This window comes from Actinia tenebrosa, unplaced genomic scaffold (genome assembly GCF_029948245.1).
Source record: "Actinia tenebrosa isolate PJP-AT-01 unplaced genomic scaffold, QUT_ActTen_1.0 PGA_scaffold6__47_contigs__length_16458017, whole genome shotgun sequence".
Lineage (NCBI taxonomy): Eukaryota > Metazoa > Cnidaria > Anthozoa > Actiniaria > Actiniidae > Actinia > Actinia tenebrosa.
In genome coordinates, this window is record NW_028292583.1 from 2,925,874 (window position 1) to 2,942,781 (window position 16,908).

At 38.0% G+C, this 16,908-nt stretch overlaps 2 protein-coding genes across 2 annotated transcripts; one reads left to right on the plus strand and one right to left on the minus strand.

Moving 5' to 3' along the window:
- Positions 1–7,010: 7,010 nt before the first annotated feature.
- On the minus strand, positions 7,011–9,789 carry LOC116306734 (cytochrome c oxidase assembly factor 5). Its single transcript, XM_031716827.1, has 3 exons — positions 9,589–9,789; positions 8,047–8,148; positions 7,011–7,209 (listed from the first exon to the last, which is right to left on the minus strand). The coding sequence occupies exons 1-3, from the start codon at positions 9,697–9,699 to the stop codon at positions 7,168–7,170; spliced, it is 255 nt and encodes an 84-aa protein (XP_031572687.1). The 5' UTR covers positions 9,700–9,789; the 3' UTR covers positions 7,011–7,167.
- Positions 9,790–9,875: 86 nt separating this feature from the next.
- Positions 9,876–15,990, plus strand: LOC116306742 (uncharacterized). The gene is made up of 7 exons (XM_031716835.2): positions 9,876–10,064; positions 10,622–10,926; positions 11,518–11,819; positions 12,328–12,569; positions 13,321–13,617; positions 14,470–14,712; positions 14,925–15,990. Exons 1-7 carry the CDS (start codon positions 9,956–9,958, stop codon positions 15,536–15,538), a joined length of 2,112 nt encoding a protein of 703 aa, XP_031572695.1. The 5' UTR covers positions 9,876–9,955; the 3' UTR covers positions 15,539–15,990.
- Positions 15,991–16,908: the final 918 nt, after the last annotated feature.

Here is a 16,908-nt window from a genome sequence, read left to right on the forward strand (position 1 = left end):
TTGCGTATTTATATAGTTATCTATATTTCTAATCATATATTGAAGGTTTAAAATAAAATTAAAAAGAAGGAAAAAAAAAAAAAAAAAAGTGTATTGAAGTATGAATTGTTTACGTAATATATGTGTTATATGAATAATGTTACAAATAATGTTATGATTATTGAAAATGTTGAAATTGATGGTTTATTAATAAGCAGTTATTCAGAATATTGAAACTATCATAAATACTTGTTGATTTTTGTTTAAAATGAGGGCTCTCACTATAAACATAAATGGTCTGCGAGAGTATGTGAAAAGAACAACATTTATTTTTTGGCTGTCTTCCTTATCTCGCCCGCCTGATATTGGGAGCATCCAAGAAACTCACTGTATTTCACAACAAGTACTCAATAATTGGTTTGCTAATTCTCCTTATCTAGCTTTTGGAGATTTCAACACAAAGCATTCTGGTGGTACTGCAATTTTGTTAAAGCGTGCCTCTCCTTTTTCTGTACTTAAACAGTACTCGGGTATCAATGGCCGCTTCACTTATTTAGATGTCCAATATGACTCTTGCAAAGTTTCTATCGTCTCCCTGTATGCTCCCAATCACAATCCTGAAAGAGATGGTTTTTTGACACAAGTAAATGATAGGCTTGATCCTACGTCTGACATTCTCCTCTTAGGGGATTTCAATACGGTTTTTACACCTATTCTGGATCGTCGATCCTTTAATTCTGTACTACCTGCTAGTTATGACAGTGTTACTGTCCTTCCCATCTTATTCCATGAAAATCGCTTGATTGACATTTGGAGGCACTGTCATCCTAGAACCAAAGAATTTACTTATATCAGTACTAATGGCATGGCTGCGTCCCGCATTGATATGATCGGACTTCCATTGCGTTTTGTTCCTCATGTTTCTGAGTGTAGTATTTTACCTTGTCCGCATTCTGATCACTCTGCTGTTTTCCTTGATTTCATATTGCCTGAAGTTCCACCCAGAGGCCCTTATTTTTGGAAACTCAATGTTAGTATTTTGGATAACGATGCATACGTGGAGCTCGTAAGGGACTTATGGAAGTCCTGGCAACCTCAGAAAGAGTCATGTACGTCATTGCTTGTTTGGTGGGATATAGGTAAAAGAAAGATCCAACAAGCCACCACTAGGTTTTGTTCCAAGTTATCTTTCAAACGACGGGCATCCAGGCATTCCTTGGAAGCTCAAGCAAGATCATTAAAAGTTCTGGTAGATGGGGGAGATCTCTCTGTTCTAAATCAATACCATAGTGTACTCAATGAATTAGAATTGTTTGATCGAGAGGCAGCCAAGGCGACAGAAATAAGAGCTCGTACCAAATGGACTGAAGAGGGTGAGAGATCCACTTCCTTCTTCTTCCGTATGGCAAAGAAGAATAGGGCCAACAAAATGATTGATCTTATTCTAGATAGCAATGATCAATACGTTTCTGATCCTGAGAATTTGAGGCAGGCTTGGTTCTCTTTTTACAAGGGTTTATTCACTTCACAAGAAACTGATGAAACCATTGCAGATGATTTTATTTCTAACTTGGAACGTAGAATTCCTTTAGAAGTGAAAGATGTGTGTGAGGGTCCTTTGACCATGAAGGAATGTCTTGAGGCTCTTGAGGGGATGCCGTCAGGGAAAACGCCTGGTTTTGATGGTCTTCCCAAAGAATTTTATCTAAAGTTTTGGGATCTCATTGGAAAGGACCTGGTAGCTGTACTTAATTATGCCTTTAGGTGTGGTGTACTATCAGTTTCTCAGAGGAGAGGGATTATAACGCTCTCATATAAAAAGGGAGATAGATTTTTGATGAAAAACTGGCGTCCCATCTCCCTATTATGTACAGACTACAAGATAGCTTCAAGATCAATCGCGGGCCGTCTACGAAAAGTGATCGCTTATGTTGTATCTCCTGACCAGACCTGTTCGGTACCTGGCAGATTTATTGGTGAAAACATCAGGCTTCTTCAAGATGCTGTTACATATGGCAAAATAACTAATTCACCTCTGGCCTTATTGTCTTTGGATCAGGAAAAAGCTTTTGACAGGGTGGAATGGTCCTACATGCTCAGAGTCCTTGAAGGCATGGGGTTTGGACCTTCCTTTTGCTCGTGGGTACGCTTGTTCTATACTGGACCTCAGTCTTCGGTATTGGTAAATGGCTTCTTTACACCTTTTATAAATTTATCGAGGGGTGTAAGACAAGGCTGTCCACTGTCAGCGCCCCTTTACGTACTGATTGCCGAATCTTTAGCGTGTCGTATCCGTGCGTCAATCTATTTAAGAGGTTTGGTTCTTCCGCACCCTGATTATGAACCAGCACTTATTTCCCAATACGCTGATGACACGACCCTGTTATGTACAGATGACGATGAAATATCCACTGTCTTCTCCATCTATGAGGAATATGAAAAGGCATCTGGGGCTAAGATTAATAAAGAGAAATCTAAAGGGCTTTGGGCAGGCTCTTGGAGAGGTCGTAGTGATCCTCCCATTGACTTGCAGTGGTCTTCAGACAGTATTCCTTGTCTTGGCACATGTTTAGGAAATGATGATGTCTCTCATCCAAATTGGGATGGTCGCTTAAACAAACTTTCTAGTGTACTAGATTCTTGGAAACATCGTAATCTTTCCTATTCTGGTAAGGCTCTTGTCCTGAATGCACTTGGCATGGCAGGTCTATTGTTTTGTGCCTCAGTACTAGCCATGCCAAACTGGGTCTTGGCGCAAGCTTCCAAGTGTACTTTGGATTTTTTTTGGTCGGGGAAAAAGCATTTGGTGTCACAAAACGTTCTTTTCCAATCCACCACTCAAGGCGGGTTTGGTTTAATTGATATACAATCAAAGGTGCGCGCACTCCATTGTCAGTGGATAAAGCGGTGGGCCCTGTCCCCATCGAAATGGTGTGCTTTCTTCTCCTTTTTTGTGGAGAAAGTATTTGGTGATGATTTACGTTCTGTTCTTTCATATCCTGCATATTATCCTTCTCATTTACTACCGGATTTTTATGCCTCACTTTTAGATGCTTGGGCATACGTCGGTGGCCATTTCTCAGTTCAATTGAAAACTTTTGCTATTCTGCGGTCCTCTGATGGTAGTGCATTGTCTATCTCATCTCTTACTACAAAATCTGTTTATTCAAACATCATTGAAAGGAATGTTATGCTTCCTAATTGCGTTCTGAAATTTCGCCCAATCTTTGGCGAGCTCTATTGGACAGGACACATGGTCACAAGTGAACATTATGCCTTTGGATCGTCAAGTTCGTGATCTATCGTGGAAGATTTGCCATGGAGTGCTCTATACCCGTGATCGACTTGTCAAGTTTGGTATGAACATTGCTGATCCTTCATGCTTTTGTGGACATCCTTTGGAAACTCCAGTTCATTTATTCTTTGAATGTAACCTCATGCAAGAACTGTTACTATGGGCTCAGACCTTATTTCTGCGTGTTACTCCCTTGTCGCCATCCCTTCAATCTCGTCATATGCTATTTGGATATGACAATCATGAACGGCAGATTATTCCACCTGCTTTTTTCCTATTTTCTTAATCTGTTGAAGTACTTTGTGTGGTTGGCTAGGAATGAGTATTGCTTTGAAGGTACTCTCCCTGTTGCCTCTGTGGTTAAAGCAAAGGTTGTGAAACGACTTAATATCCATCTGCTCTGTTACTCTAAACGTTCGGTTAGTCGAAAATCAAGGCGTTTTTTCAACAGATCCTGGAATGTTTTGGGAAAGTTTTCTCCGGATATTACTGTTATAACCTGGTCAGCCTAAAAGTAGTTTTCTTTGTCTTCTTTTCACTTGTACTTGTGTAACGTTTATGCAAGGGAAAACGTTGTGTTCGCTTGAATATACCTATGAAGTGTTTTGATGAGTATGATCCTAGGTAGACCAGGATGATACTCTATGTGTAAATGATGTTTTGATTATCTTTTTGTATTAGTGTTTATTGTAGTAATCTGTAGTGTGTAGGTCTACATGGGGGGCGGGGCTCATTACCCCGGCGTGTCTCTGGCGTCCATGTAGGACCCCCCCCCTTGCTAAAGACCACCATGCTGTCCCTTTTGCACATCTTGGGACACTGGTGCGAAGCTAAAACAAAAAGGGGTTAATCAAAAAAGCAAGGGGTTAATCTTACATGGTCTAGGGGCCGACTAACCTATCCCTTAGGACCTTCGGTCCGAGCTCCCTGATCAGCCAAGGGATAGCGGTATTGGGGTCGAAATCTCCAGCATAGCCGTAAAAGCTTTGCGCTGCCATACGACGGTTCAGCACTCGATGTCTGGAAATATGGTCCCGAAATAAGCTAAGCAGCTATAAAATCTTATGATTAAAAACTTAAAAGAAAGGATAACATGATTTGCCGTTATTTCATAATCCTTTTCTTCGGGTTGATCAAAAACCTCGGTAGAATCAAAAACTAGATTGAAGTCACTAAACCCGTGAAATAGATATTAGACAAGAGAATATGAAGTATTAATATTCTCTTGATATTAGACTAATACACTTTAGTAGATCCTAACTGCATTGTTTTCTTTTGTATCTATTTGACTATAGAGATTATCACATGTTTTAGATGTTTTAGATGTTTTTAGAACTTGACATCGCTATCACATATTATTAGAGCTTCTCATACTCGTGAATATTTAATGAGGAGAAAACAAAGCAAATCACTACTGTGACGGTGGTTTGGAAATGTGTTCTTAATTTGCATTAAACTTCGTAAACTTTTTCTTTGATTTTCTCCAAGAAATGTTCATTAGTTTGAGTTAACAGATCAAAAACAGTTTTCCGTGTTTGATACTCTGATCAAAACACTTGGGATGTTGGGAGAACACGAGAGGAGCGTAGGAAACCACGACGCGTAGCAGAGTGGTTTCCAGCTTCTCGAGTGTTCTCCCAACATCCCAAGTGTTTTGATCACAGTATCAAACACGGAAAACTGTTTTGGATTTGTTTTATAAAATAACAAACTCGCGAAAAGATCGAAAAAAAAGCAAATTTAAGTAAATTCTCCCTACCTGCCGTCTTGTTCAAAATGACCAATGAGCGCGCGCGATAGATTAAAATCTGACAGTTGATATACTCACGCGCGCTAAAATGACGCGTCTCATACTCATACGTCTCATACTCATCAAACATGGTTTTCGACCAATCGTAGCGCGCGTACTATCCCAATTATTTTATAAAAGTAATTTCAAACACTTCAGAGAGTTCTTCCTCCGATTTCCAAACACCGAAAAGTGAGTTGAAAAAACGAGGCGCAGCCGAGGAAGAACTCTCTCGCGTGTTTGAAATATTACTTGACATCGTTTTTATTCACGAGTTTTTCGCCCGGGGGGGCACTCCCCTATATTTGCTATACGGGTATGTGCCGCCCTATAGGGTATGGTTTTTAGGCTTTTGGGTCTGGAGTAGGGTATCATTTTTTGACATTTGGTATGGGATAGGGTATCATTTTTATCAGCAGGGATAGGGTCAACGACTTGGTCGTTTTTGTCTGGCGAATAGGCTATGCATTCTGCCGACACAAAAACAATAAAAACGTTAGTAAATATTGATTGCAATCTATTGAATAACCGTCTTTTCCGTCTTTTAGTCTGGGATAGGGTGTACAATTCTTTGTTTTAAGTCTGGGGTAGGGTATGTAAAATCAAAATTTTAGGTCTGGGATAGGGTCAGGGTTTTGAGGTCCTGGCGGCACACCCCTACCCAAGTTGGGGTGGTAGTACCCCCCTCCCCCCCCGCCCGTGTTTTTCGTATCATATCGCGAACGGGCGAGTAGACTACCTTAGTAGACCTTAATTCCATTGTTTCCTTTTGTAGTCTTTTTGTGTCTATTTGACTATTACACGCGGACTTAACAATTATTCGCCGAAGGCGAAGTGAATATCGGAATATTTACCGAGACGCGAGGTAAATATTCTCTATATTCACTGAGCCTGAGGCGAATAATTGTTTTAGCATGTACCAACTTGTGTACAGAGTAACCTGTTTTTATATAATTCAATAAAAACAAACGGAGACTTTTAGTTTGCGTGACGAATTCACGCAAAACGTTTAGCAAAACGTTTAAGCTATACTTCGTTGCCTTTTTAGTATTGATAGGAATGGCATTTACTTTCATTTTTTCAATTTCCTCATCGGAAATTGTAGCAAAACGATTGCCGGCAGATGCCATTTTATTGCCGACTCAATATTCCGGGATTCAGAGGTGAATATCGTACAATATTCACCTCCAATTAACCAATGAGCGCGCGCGTTCTTAGGAAGTACACAAGTTGGTACATGCTAATAATATTTCACAGGTTAAATGCCTTCACTCTATATTTTATGTGTGCTCAGGAATCCCTAATTGAGTTTATCTTGCACTAGTTCTCATCAACACAGTATAGTTTCAATCAAAGTGTTTTCTCGTGACAGTCATGAAACATGCCCAATGAAACGCCTAGATTGACATCAACCAAAACCTTCTTCGTTAGATGACGATCCCACATATTGTAAAATCGATGGGAGAATGTTTAGAGTTTTCCACCAGATCCACAGGAATCTCACATGAATGAATGAAATTTCGGTGCCTAAGATACGAGGTACAATACGATAACTTGTAATCAAAGAAATAGGAATTACACTTATTTTTTTTCATGAGGAAAGAAGAAAAAATAAAGTACGCAGTTGTCAGAGATTTTAGTCAAACTTTTTGGGTGGGTGTGGGTGCCTCCTAGTTACGTCCCTGGTAACTTAACTGGAAGCAATCTGAATACCATTCTAAATACCTGGATATTCATTAATGAACCCTTTTCACTTTATACATCTATATTTGTAAGTTTAATTTTGCTAGGAATGTGGAAAAATCAAAATCTTGAAGGACACTAATGCCAAAAATGACACACTACATAATATAATCATATTGTACAAATACTTCAAAATGTGCAATGTGTTCATCTTATCACTTCTTGTATTGTGCTAATAAAGTCAAAGATAAAAAAGCAGCACTATTGATGAAAAGACAGTAGTTTGTATTTCTTTTTACATTTTCTGATCTCAGTTTTTCATTAACGTTTCCAGTATTGACTTTATATTTACTGTCAAGCCATATTTCAGTTCAAGATGCAAAGACTTGAATGCCATCCCTTGTGCTTGTTATACCATCTTTCAATACCCCTTTCTTCCCCTGAATCTTGCCCTAAAGTCAAGCTATAAAAATAGCAAAAAAAAGGACACTATTAATATAATTGTCATAATTTTTATAATTAATATAAAAGTCAAGCTATAAAAAATAGCAAAAAAAAAAAAAAAAAAAAGGACACTATTAATATAACTATGGTGCAGGTTTTGAAATTAAAAAAATTCAAATCTTTGGAGGTCTCCTACAATATGTGGTAGATAGACTGCAGTATTTACAAAACTGTGCTGTATGTTTAGTTTTGAGAACTCACAGATCAAAACATATGACTTACGTACTTTGTAAATTGCTCTGACTCCTGGTTAATAAATTATATATAACGCATTAAACAACATGGCACCACAATATCTAACAGAATGCCTGTATCAATTATATACCAACCATGAGATTACTGCGGTTTTCCATATTCTGCAAACTCAGACATTTCAATGGGTTATTGTGAGATTGGCTTTTTACTACCACCAGTCAAGAACATAAAAGGTACTGACTGATTATTTTTGATCCACAGCAGCAAAAAGAGAACAGATTTTAGCGTGCACCTTGCAACTACCGGGTTAGCAGAATATTAAAAACCACAGTACAATCAACAACCAAAAACATACTAAAGATACCAAACAGTAATCTATGAAGTCAAATGGAGAAAGATCATTCCTGAAGCTTGGAATGACTACCAGATGACATAATAGCAAATCAGTATTGCTATGCTATTGTCTCCAAAAAAAGATCAGACTGAAACTTCTTACCAGTGAAAAAGGTCTAGATTGGGTATATCACATATATATTATATATCCTTCTATTGTAATCCCTTTGTGGTCGATGTATTAAAATTACAGGAAACTGAATCTTACCATTGATCTTTTGCATTCAAAGAATGCATACTGTATTTTTCTACATTCATCAGTAACACCTTCTGCTTCTGACCTCATGCAGTAATTGGGATTGTTTTTATTCTGAAAAAGGAGTTTTTATTTGGTCTTGAATTGGTGCACATCAATATGAGAAACATGATGTCAGAAGTTGCATTTGAAATTTGTAATATGACTTATTTTATGTCTGAAAAACAGGGGAAAAAATAAAAAATTCAGCAACAAGGAAATTTCCCATTAAATATTTTCAAATAAAAAAATATGTGAACTACATAGCGTCGGTTACCTTTATTTATTATGAGGAATGCCTGGGAGCTTTGAATCCGAGTTTGACTTTTCACTGTTTTGCTTTTGGCCGTTTGACAAATCGCCTGAAGACAAAATGTCGGAGGCCAAGTGGAGAAATGTCAAAAGCCAAAGTCTTTCATGACAAAATGCGGGACAATAAAATGTCAAAAGGGAAATTCTTTTATGACAAAACGCTGGACTGGCAAGTTCGCCTGAGACGAAATGTCAAAATGTCTTATGAGAGACGAAATATTACAAGAGGAATTTGATCAAAAAGACAAACTCACATTGTAATATGGCCCTAAAGATCAGTGTACCACCTGGCAAAACTGAAATTACATTTCAGGATTTCTAAATTTGGAGATTATTTTCCGGATTATGAAATTATTTTTCTGAATTTGGAAATTATTAGCTAGATATCAAAACTTAAATTTGAATCATGAATCCAGACTACTTTGACAATGCGATGACGCAATTTATCATCAATAAGAGGACAGACACATTAAAAACTGATATCTATTTGTTAAATAATATATAGTTTAGTATTGATGAAAAGGTAAATTATACACCGTGAAAAAGACTCCGACGAAGGACTAGCGTCCAAAACGTCAGTAAGTTTTTTCATCTTTTCACGGTGTATAATTTACGTTTTCATCATTACTGTTTCATTAGAAACACCGACACAGCTCACACAAGTTTTTAGCTAGTTATATCTTTATAGTTTAGTATATTAAAGTGTAAGTTGACTGGAATTATGACCTGTACGGGCTACACCAAGCTAGTCAGCTAGCCATCTATTATATAATTACAAATGTTTGGGTCAAAGTCAAAGTTTTCAGGGAACACTTCTGAAATTTTCTCACATGACCTCTAAATCAAAGTCCATTGGAAATCGTCACTTAGGTTAGTCTACGCGAAGCGTACGCGAATTCAAGGCTAAATGATTTCCGAATACGGAAACGCTTTTCGAAAAATAAGATTTTGAAAAGTATAAGCAAAGAAAAAGCAAATGACGAATAATGCTGGATAATATTAAAAGCAAAACTCATAATTGCCCAGGTGTAGCACTTATTCCTAAATCACTTTGACTTTTGAACTTCTGATTTTTTTGACTTTGATTTTTTTTATTGCCGCTCTCGGCCACCGTAATTTACAGCCATCCATGCATGCATCAAACAATACATAAACCATTATTGTATTGCATTGTATGCGTGTGTACATACAGTACTAACTTACCTTGACCACACAGTCACTCTTAAGAATGCATTCTTTCAACTCTTTCCGCAAACCACCACACGCTTTACCATCCCTCTGATGGTCATGCACTTCCTCTTGATCAGAGTCCATTCTTAAATGTGTACTTCAGATTTCTTATTTAACCATTTGAACACTTATAACATTAAACCTTTCGATCGTCAGTCAGTCCGCCATCTTGTTTTGATGGAAATAACCACTGACCCCAAGAATGCGGCGCAAAAATACCGCGGACCTACATTAGTGCGGGCGCATTTGACCACATTTGTTGTTCAAAAACCTTCGGAAAGAGGAAATGTAGAAGAGTTTGTCTCCCTAGAAACCATTTATTCTATGATTATATTACGAAATGGAGGAGTCTAGAGGTTTAAGCTGTTCAGTCTGTTACAATGCGTTTACATCTGTAGAAGATCAAAGTGTTCCTCGTAATCTAAATTGTGGACATACATTCTGTACTGGTATGCTGTATGCTAATGCTAATTTTAGGTTTCAACCATCGATGTGTTTGAGTTTTATTTCCCTGAAATATAGTGGCTCATAAATCTTTCAGAGCAATCCAGGGACTAAGTCAAAAAGAATAGAACTGGCTTCATACAGCATACAGCTACGCTGACTGTGATGTGTGGTGTGTTGGCGGGTTTATATATACATGACACCCCATCTACCTGTACATGTATATTATCCATACTCATATACTCATTTAGTTGATGTTTGTGGATTAACATACCTACTACATGTATATCATATGTCAATATGTTATTAGAGTTGAGTTGTGTTTTGATTCAATGCTTAGTCCGTTTTGAGTGAATAGATTCAAAGAAGGAGAAAAAACAGCATTGGAGGGACTTTAACTACTGTATTTTCAAAAGAGACCACAGTTTGGGCAGGCCTGTACAGCAGCCATCGGTGTTGGGGGATGTTGTTGGGGGAGTGAGATGAGAGAAATCCCAAATCCAACTCTCCTGGCCTCCATGCCTCAACGTCTGGAGAGCTGAACATCTTCTTTTCATTCTAGCCTGTCTTCAAAAGATTGCTGCTCAGTCCCTTCATGTGTATGTCAAATGCCCAGCCTGCAAAACTGAAACACCACTGCTTGCAAGTGGTCGCACTATGAGAAGTATCTCTTCCCTTCCAAAGAACTTCGGACTGCTAGAAATTATAGAATGTAAAGAAAAGAAATCTAATGTCAACCATGCAAGTACTTGTGATACAGCTGACATAGGCAAAGATAAAAGTAATAATAATATCTGTAAGGAGCATGATGAAATTAAGAAAGTTTACTGTTTCACAGACCAGTGTCTTATCTGCATATATTGTCAGGTATGTATAAATAGATCTATAATACAGTTTATGAATTCAAAGCTATAGGACTTGGGTCTGAGTGGGATCTGGCATTGGTTAAAAAAATCGATGCAAAGATTTCTGGGACCATTGCCCTTGCTCCAAGAATATTAAGATGTCACTGCATCAGAACTTCTTCAACTTTCCTTGTTTTATACAGACACTTTAGCACCTGTAATACATAGAAGTCATCACCTTAAAACAACTTTATTTTGCTCCAGGCACATGAAATAAAACTGATAATTTATAAATGATTTGCTTCATTGACCCAAAAATTGTGTTTTCAATACAACCTAGCTTTCAACCTCTGCAGTCAGGGCTAACGGTCAGGGCTAACATAATTGTTGAAGCAAGAAAAGACATTGGGGTACTTACCATATTGAGCAACTGCTCGTTTTGATGAGGGAGGGTCATGTGATCTGTTAGTGCAAGTCATCCATTTAAGTATAAATTTTTATCAATCAAAATTTAACAAAAATTTATATGATTCCATATATATGTTATATATGTTTAAAGCTTGGTGGCATAATAACATGTACTTAGTATATAATTTTTGATTATAAAATACAGATTTATGGAAAACATGAAGGACATGACTGTGAGTTAGCAAGCACATTAGCCAAGAGCTCAAGAGAAGAACTTCAGAAGATTTCTGATAAACTTGAAAGTGAATGTGATAGGCTATGCAAAGCAACGAGTGAAATATCTGACATGGAACATTCTATTGTAAATAGACAGTTTTATCTTAAAGACAGAGTGAAGAAGTACATGACTCTGCTTCATCACAATTTGACAAGACGGGAAGCATATATTATATCACAAATTGATGAATTGACAACAAGTAAACTGAAGGTGTTGGAGACACAAGAAAAGTGAGTACATGATTTGTCTATTTCCAAGATACTATTTTGCAGTTTGTTTTATATTTTCTTGATCAACAATGCATAGTATGCATACATACTGTAAACATCCAGTATCGAGAGCATGGAAAGTATGATATGGTATGTTATGCATTGTTGTGTATTTAAAAAATAAAATTATCTGGATATATCATGTACCATTATATATCCTAAAACTGTAAACCGCTACTTTGTGAACACACTAACTGAGACCACTTGAAGAAAGCTAACCATTCACAACATAGAGTGAAAAATGGAATGGAATCAAATGGAAATCAAACTTAAGTCAAACTTGAACCAATCAGGAGCAAGCAATAAACCTTTGTTATTTGAGGAAAACTTAGATCTCAGATATTAAGAATGAATATGAATAAACAATTATGATTGTCTGAGGTCAAAATGATACTGATTTTACTCTCTCCTGATTGGTTTCAGTTATTGTGTCCATAAAGTAATGTTATGTGTTTTTTTTATCATTCAGAACCCTGTCTGAGGTAATACACAAATGCAAAGAAATGTATCATCTAATTCAAACAGTACAAAATGATGGTGATAATTGTGTGATTGAAGACAAGCCTACAATAGAGAAGCTTGTAGATGAGATGTCTTATTTGGCAGAAGCTTGTCAATTACAGCCACAAGCAGACAACAATTTGATGTTTGAATTTGACGAGGATGTACTAAATATTTTGGAAAAATCATCTGGAAGAATTATGGAAATAGGTAAGAGAAAGGTCTTCAGTAAGCAAAACAATGCGCAGGCAGTACTATCAGATACTCTTTGCTACTTTCCATTGTATAGTGCAAAGAGTTGGAAGAGGGTGGGTCTGTCAAAATTGTAATTCTTGGTCTCCCATTTTTTCATGTAATAAAGCATCTCAAGATTATATCTAATATTTTAAGGTTAATTCAACCCTAAGTTTGACGAACATTTGTCAAGTTTTGAACCTAAGCAGTCATTTTCAGGACTAATAAGCTTAGTAAGTTTGACAAATTGCCAAGAATTTAGAGAGAATGTATGCCCCCCCCCCCCCCCCCAACCATACATTCTTTTTAAATTTTGCACTTTTGAAGCATACAATTCAGTTTCTTTAGAAACACGTTCCAATTTGCCAAATTTACTAATCCTGAGATGCTTCATCAAATGACAATTTTTTACCAATTAGATGAAAATTGAAAACTCGCCCCAGTCTCTTGCTCATTTCTAGAGTGGATAATAGATCTTTTTGGTTTGGGCATAATCTTTTCCATTTCAGACCATGTGTCATTCCACTGAGAATAAGATTTTTCGCTTGAGTTATATTTATATTCATGTATCTTCTCATGCTCAACTACTACACAAAGAAATGATACTCTAGAGAATGACACGTGGCATGAAATGGGAAAACATTACATCCAAGACAAAAAGATCTAGCGTTGTGTCATTGATATAAAGACATTACCAATGTCCTCTATTACACTTTTAACCCCTTAGAGGCTGATGAAGAACAGAGCGATAGTAGTGTTGACTCCAAGCAACATATGCTTGACAATGCATTATCAAATCTGGACAAAGAGTTGCATATTAGCAATACTCAGTTGAGCCGGGCAATTGAACAGGAAGACACCATTGCCGAACATGTTGATACAGAAAGTGAAGAAGATGATAGTGAAGAAGATGATGGTGATGAAGATGAAGGAGAAAATTCAGAGTGTACAACATCTTCTTCAGATGCAGATGAATCTGAGCAAGAGGAAGCTGAAAACATAGAGAATATGAACGACACAAACGGTGAGTTACGGGCTCGTACAAAATATCAGAAAAACAAACAAACAAGAAAGTCAGCCTGCAGAAGAGTATACTCCCAACAACTAATATAGCGAATTATAAAATAACTGTTATGAATGTCGCGTTCCAGGGGCGTAGCGAGGACCTAGGAGCTGGGGGGCACTGATCCAAAATAAAAAAAAATTCAAATTCCCACGTGCAGATTCCAGGCTCTGACCGGGTTCGCAGTGCACAGGTAGCCCGTCCGGATAACTTCGTATAAATTCGCACTTTTGTAGGTTGTAATAATTTATTTTCCTCTTTCGTGTCGGTTTAATATGTTTTTTTGTTATTCTTTTTTCCCCTCGCTACGCTACTGTCGCGTTCTGATTGGTTTGGAGCGCGTGCTTTATGAGAGCACATCGCACGCGCGCGCACTTTCCGTTGCGTCATTCCTATCTAAAATAACGGTTATTGTAATTTGTATTTTATAAAAGAAATAAAAAACTTGCTTGCTGTGCTGTGTGCAGTCATAAAGCACTTGGGGGTTGGCGGAACACTCGAGAAGTGTCGAGAACACTAACACTTCTCGCGTGTTCTGCCAACCCCGCCTGCTTTATGACTGCACACAGCACGCGCGCGCGTTTTCTATTCAAAAAAATGCATTGTTTTCTCGGGGAATGAAAGTGTTTTTTTTATATTGTCAGCTTGAAAGAAAAATGCAGTGTTACTTCTCAACCACGGCAACGATGTCTTTCGTGGGGACAATGTAACTTCGTAGCAAAATGAACGTTTCCTCCAATTTGACTGAGGCCGAATATTACGATTCAGTGACTAGTTTGTGGTGTTCAAATTAGTTTTCTTTCTCTTCATCAGCTGATCAAGCAGAGGATGACGAGGCAGCCTCAGAAGGCGAACTATTGGGTGCTGTAGGAGGAAACGCATTACCTGAAGCACAACAAGACGAGAACAAACGTAAAGATATCAATGAAAAGCAAAGGTTGTTAAGGGAATTGCAACATGAAATTGAAAGACTTAGACTGCTTGGGCCGACTGGCGAAGTGATTCGAGTCATCGATGACAGCTCATCTTCAAGTGTCGAGAATGTGACTGATACAGGTAGCCGTATAACGAAGGTTCAGAATAGGTACCGCCGGTGCATGGGAAGACGATTTTCTAACAAGGGATGGGGGATGGAGACTCTTTATCATTCTCCAAATGTCACGCTTTTTGTTGTTGTGTCAAATTAAGAATGGATATACACTGTATAATAAATAATCGTTCTCTTAAAAAGGTTTCACAGTTCTTTTCTTTCCCCCCTTGTATTTCAGATGATGATAACGAGAACGACACACATGGTTTACTACTCGACTTTCAGATTAGAGTCAACAACGACTTAGGTCGAACGAAGCCGTCTCGCGCAACTGGTGGAACTGCTATCCAGGGAACGTTACCAAATAAAGATGTGTCAGCACGTAAGCATAGCAAGCCGCGTACATGTGGAAAAAAGCGCTGCTCGGTAGTAAACTGTCAACATCATGTCCACCCTTCCTTACAATGCAAGAACTGTTGTCTTGTCTTTTGTAGAAGATGTGCATCGTTATCACTGACCTGCAATAAGAGTGACTGTGGACATAACTATGTTAGCTACAGACATAGCGCGCATCACCTCAACAAAAACATCAAATCGAAATTTGGGAAGCACAGCGTTTCGAAATTACACAAGGTTTGCAAACGCGGCTCCATGCAACCGGCACCTCAGTGGATATGCAAGCGTTGTACCATGCTAAACGAGGGCCATGTATTGGTATGTGGGGCTTGTGAGACTAGCAAGGATTATGACCCAGAAGAAACAAGGAACGTTTGTCCAATGTGTACCCTTGTTAACGAACCTGGAAAAACCAATTGCGAGTTGTGCGATACAGATTTAGATGAGAGACAGTAGCCTGGATGAAGGATGTCTCGGAATCAAGCTCTGAACTAGTGCTTGAACATAGGCCTCACACATGTAGATAACCATTGAATGCAACTAGCTTTATATAACGCAGCCTTGTTACCGCCATCCATACACCTATATAACTGAAGTGGCCAATCTCCAGAGAATTTGTTTTTATGTTCTGGTAAAGCTTTCCCCTTCAAAGATTTCTCTACACTGTAAATTTGACGCTTTTTACATGTCAGTCAGTGCGCATCCCACGAAGTAAAAATTAGATTTCGTAATCAGAAGAGTCGTCGTGATCATTCACATGATTCTGTAAATAACACAAATATACCCTACAAAATGAATGAATCTTAATTCTCGTGTAAATAAATTACAAATACTTGAATGACGAAATATTGTGAGACAAACGAATTCTGTAAATATTGAAGAACATTAAAACTGGCACATATGATGTATTGTTAGTTGTGACGTTTAATCTCTGCCACAGGAAAACCAATATAATGCTTATCAGGCATTAGTTCAAACTGGAATGTAGCTAAAGACACTAAAGACCCCTTGAAGCTTTTTGTAATGCAGCTCCTGGGGAACAAAGCAGTGGGTTCCAATTCTCAGGAGATTGGAATTCTTTTGTTTTGTCCCCCCAGATCGTCGTATGCAAGGGGTCTATGGATGATTAACAATATGAGTAAAATAATATTGTTAAATAATGGAAATAAATAATGGGATTTAACAAGGGTTCCACAGAGTGGCTCTTCCACTGGATTCCAATTGAAATTTAAGAGTTAATTTTTGCAGAGTGAGGACAACTGCGAAGCCCGGGAAAACGCCCTCGGAAAAACAGGAGAAACAACAACAATTCTACTCACAGGTCGCATTGATGAGAGGCGAGCGCTTTCATCTTGACGCCTAAATTTGAATTCTGCCAGGCAGCTCAGTGCGCAAGCTTCATCAAAATTCAAGACCTTGCTATATTTCCATAGATTGGAACCCAAAACAGCATAACATTTTTCCTGTAAACGTTCGTCACGACTTCCTCAAGGCGAGATCAAATATATGTAAAGTGATACCAAGATCCAATGCATGCAACCACTATACATTTTTATCCGCAAGAAGAAGTATACACTCAATTGAAGAATCGTTGTCGGGTTCAGAAACAGAACATAAAAGCTGAGACCGAAATGGCACATGGGAAGTACGTCAATTAGATGCATGCTGTGACCGGCGACCCATGGCATTATCCACTGTTTTTAATACGCGTTTGGCATTCTAATAAATTGACTGTATCGACTGTATGGATGGCGCAAATGAAAAAAATATGATATAATTATGTCATTTCCCATGTACCATTTCGGTCTCAGGTCTTATGTTATATG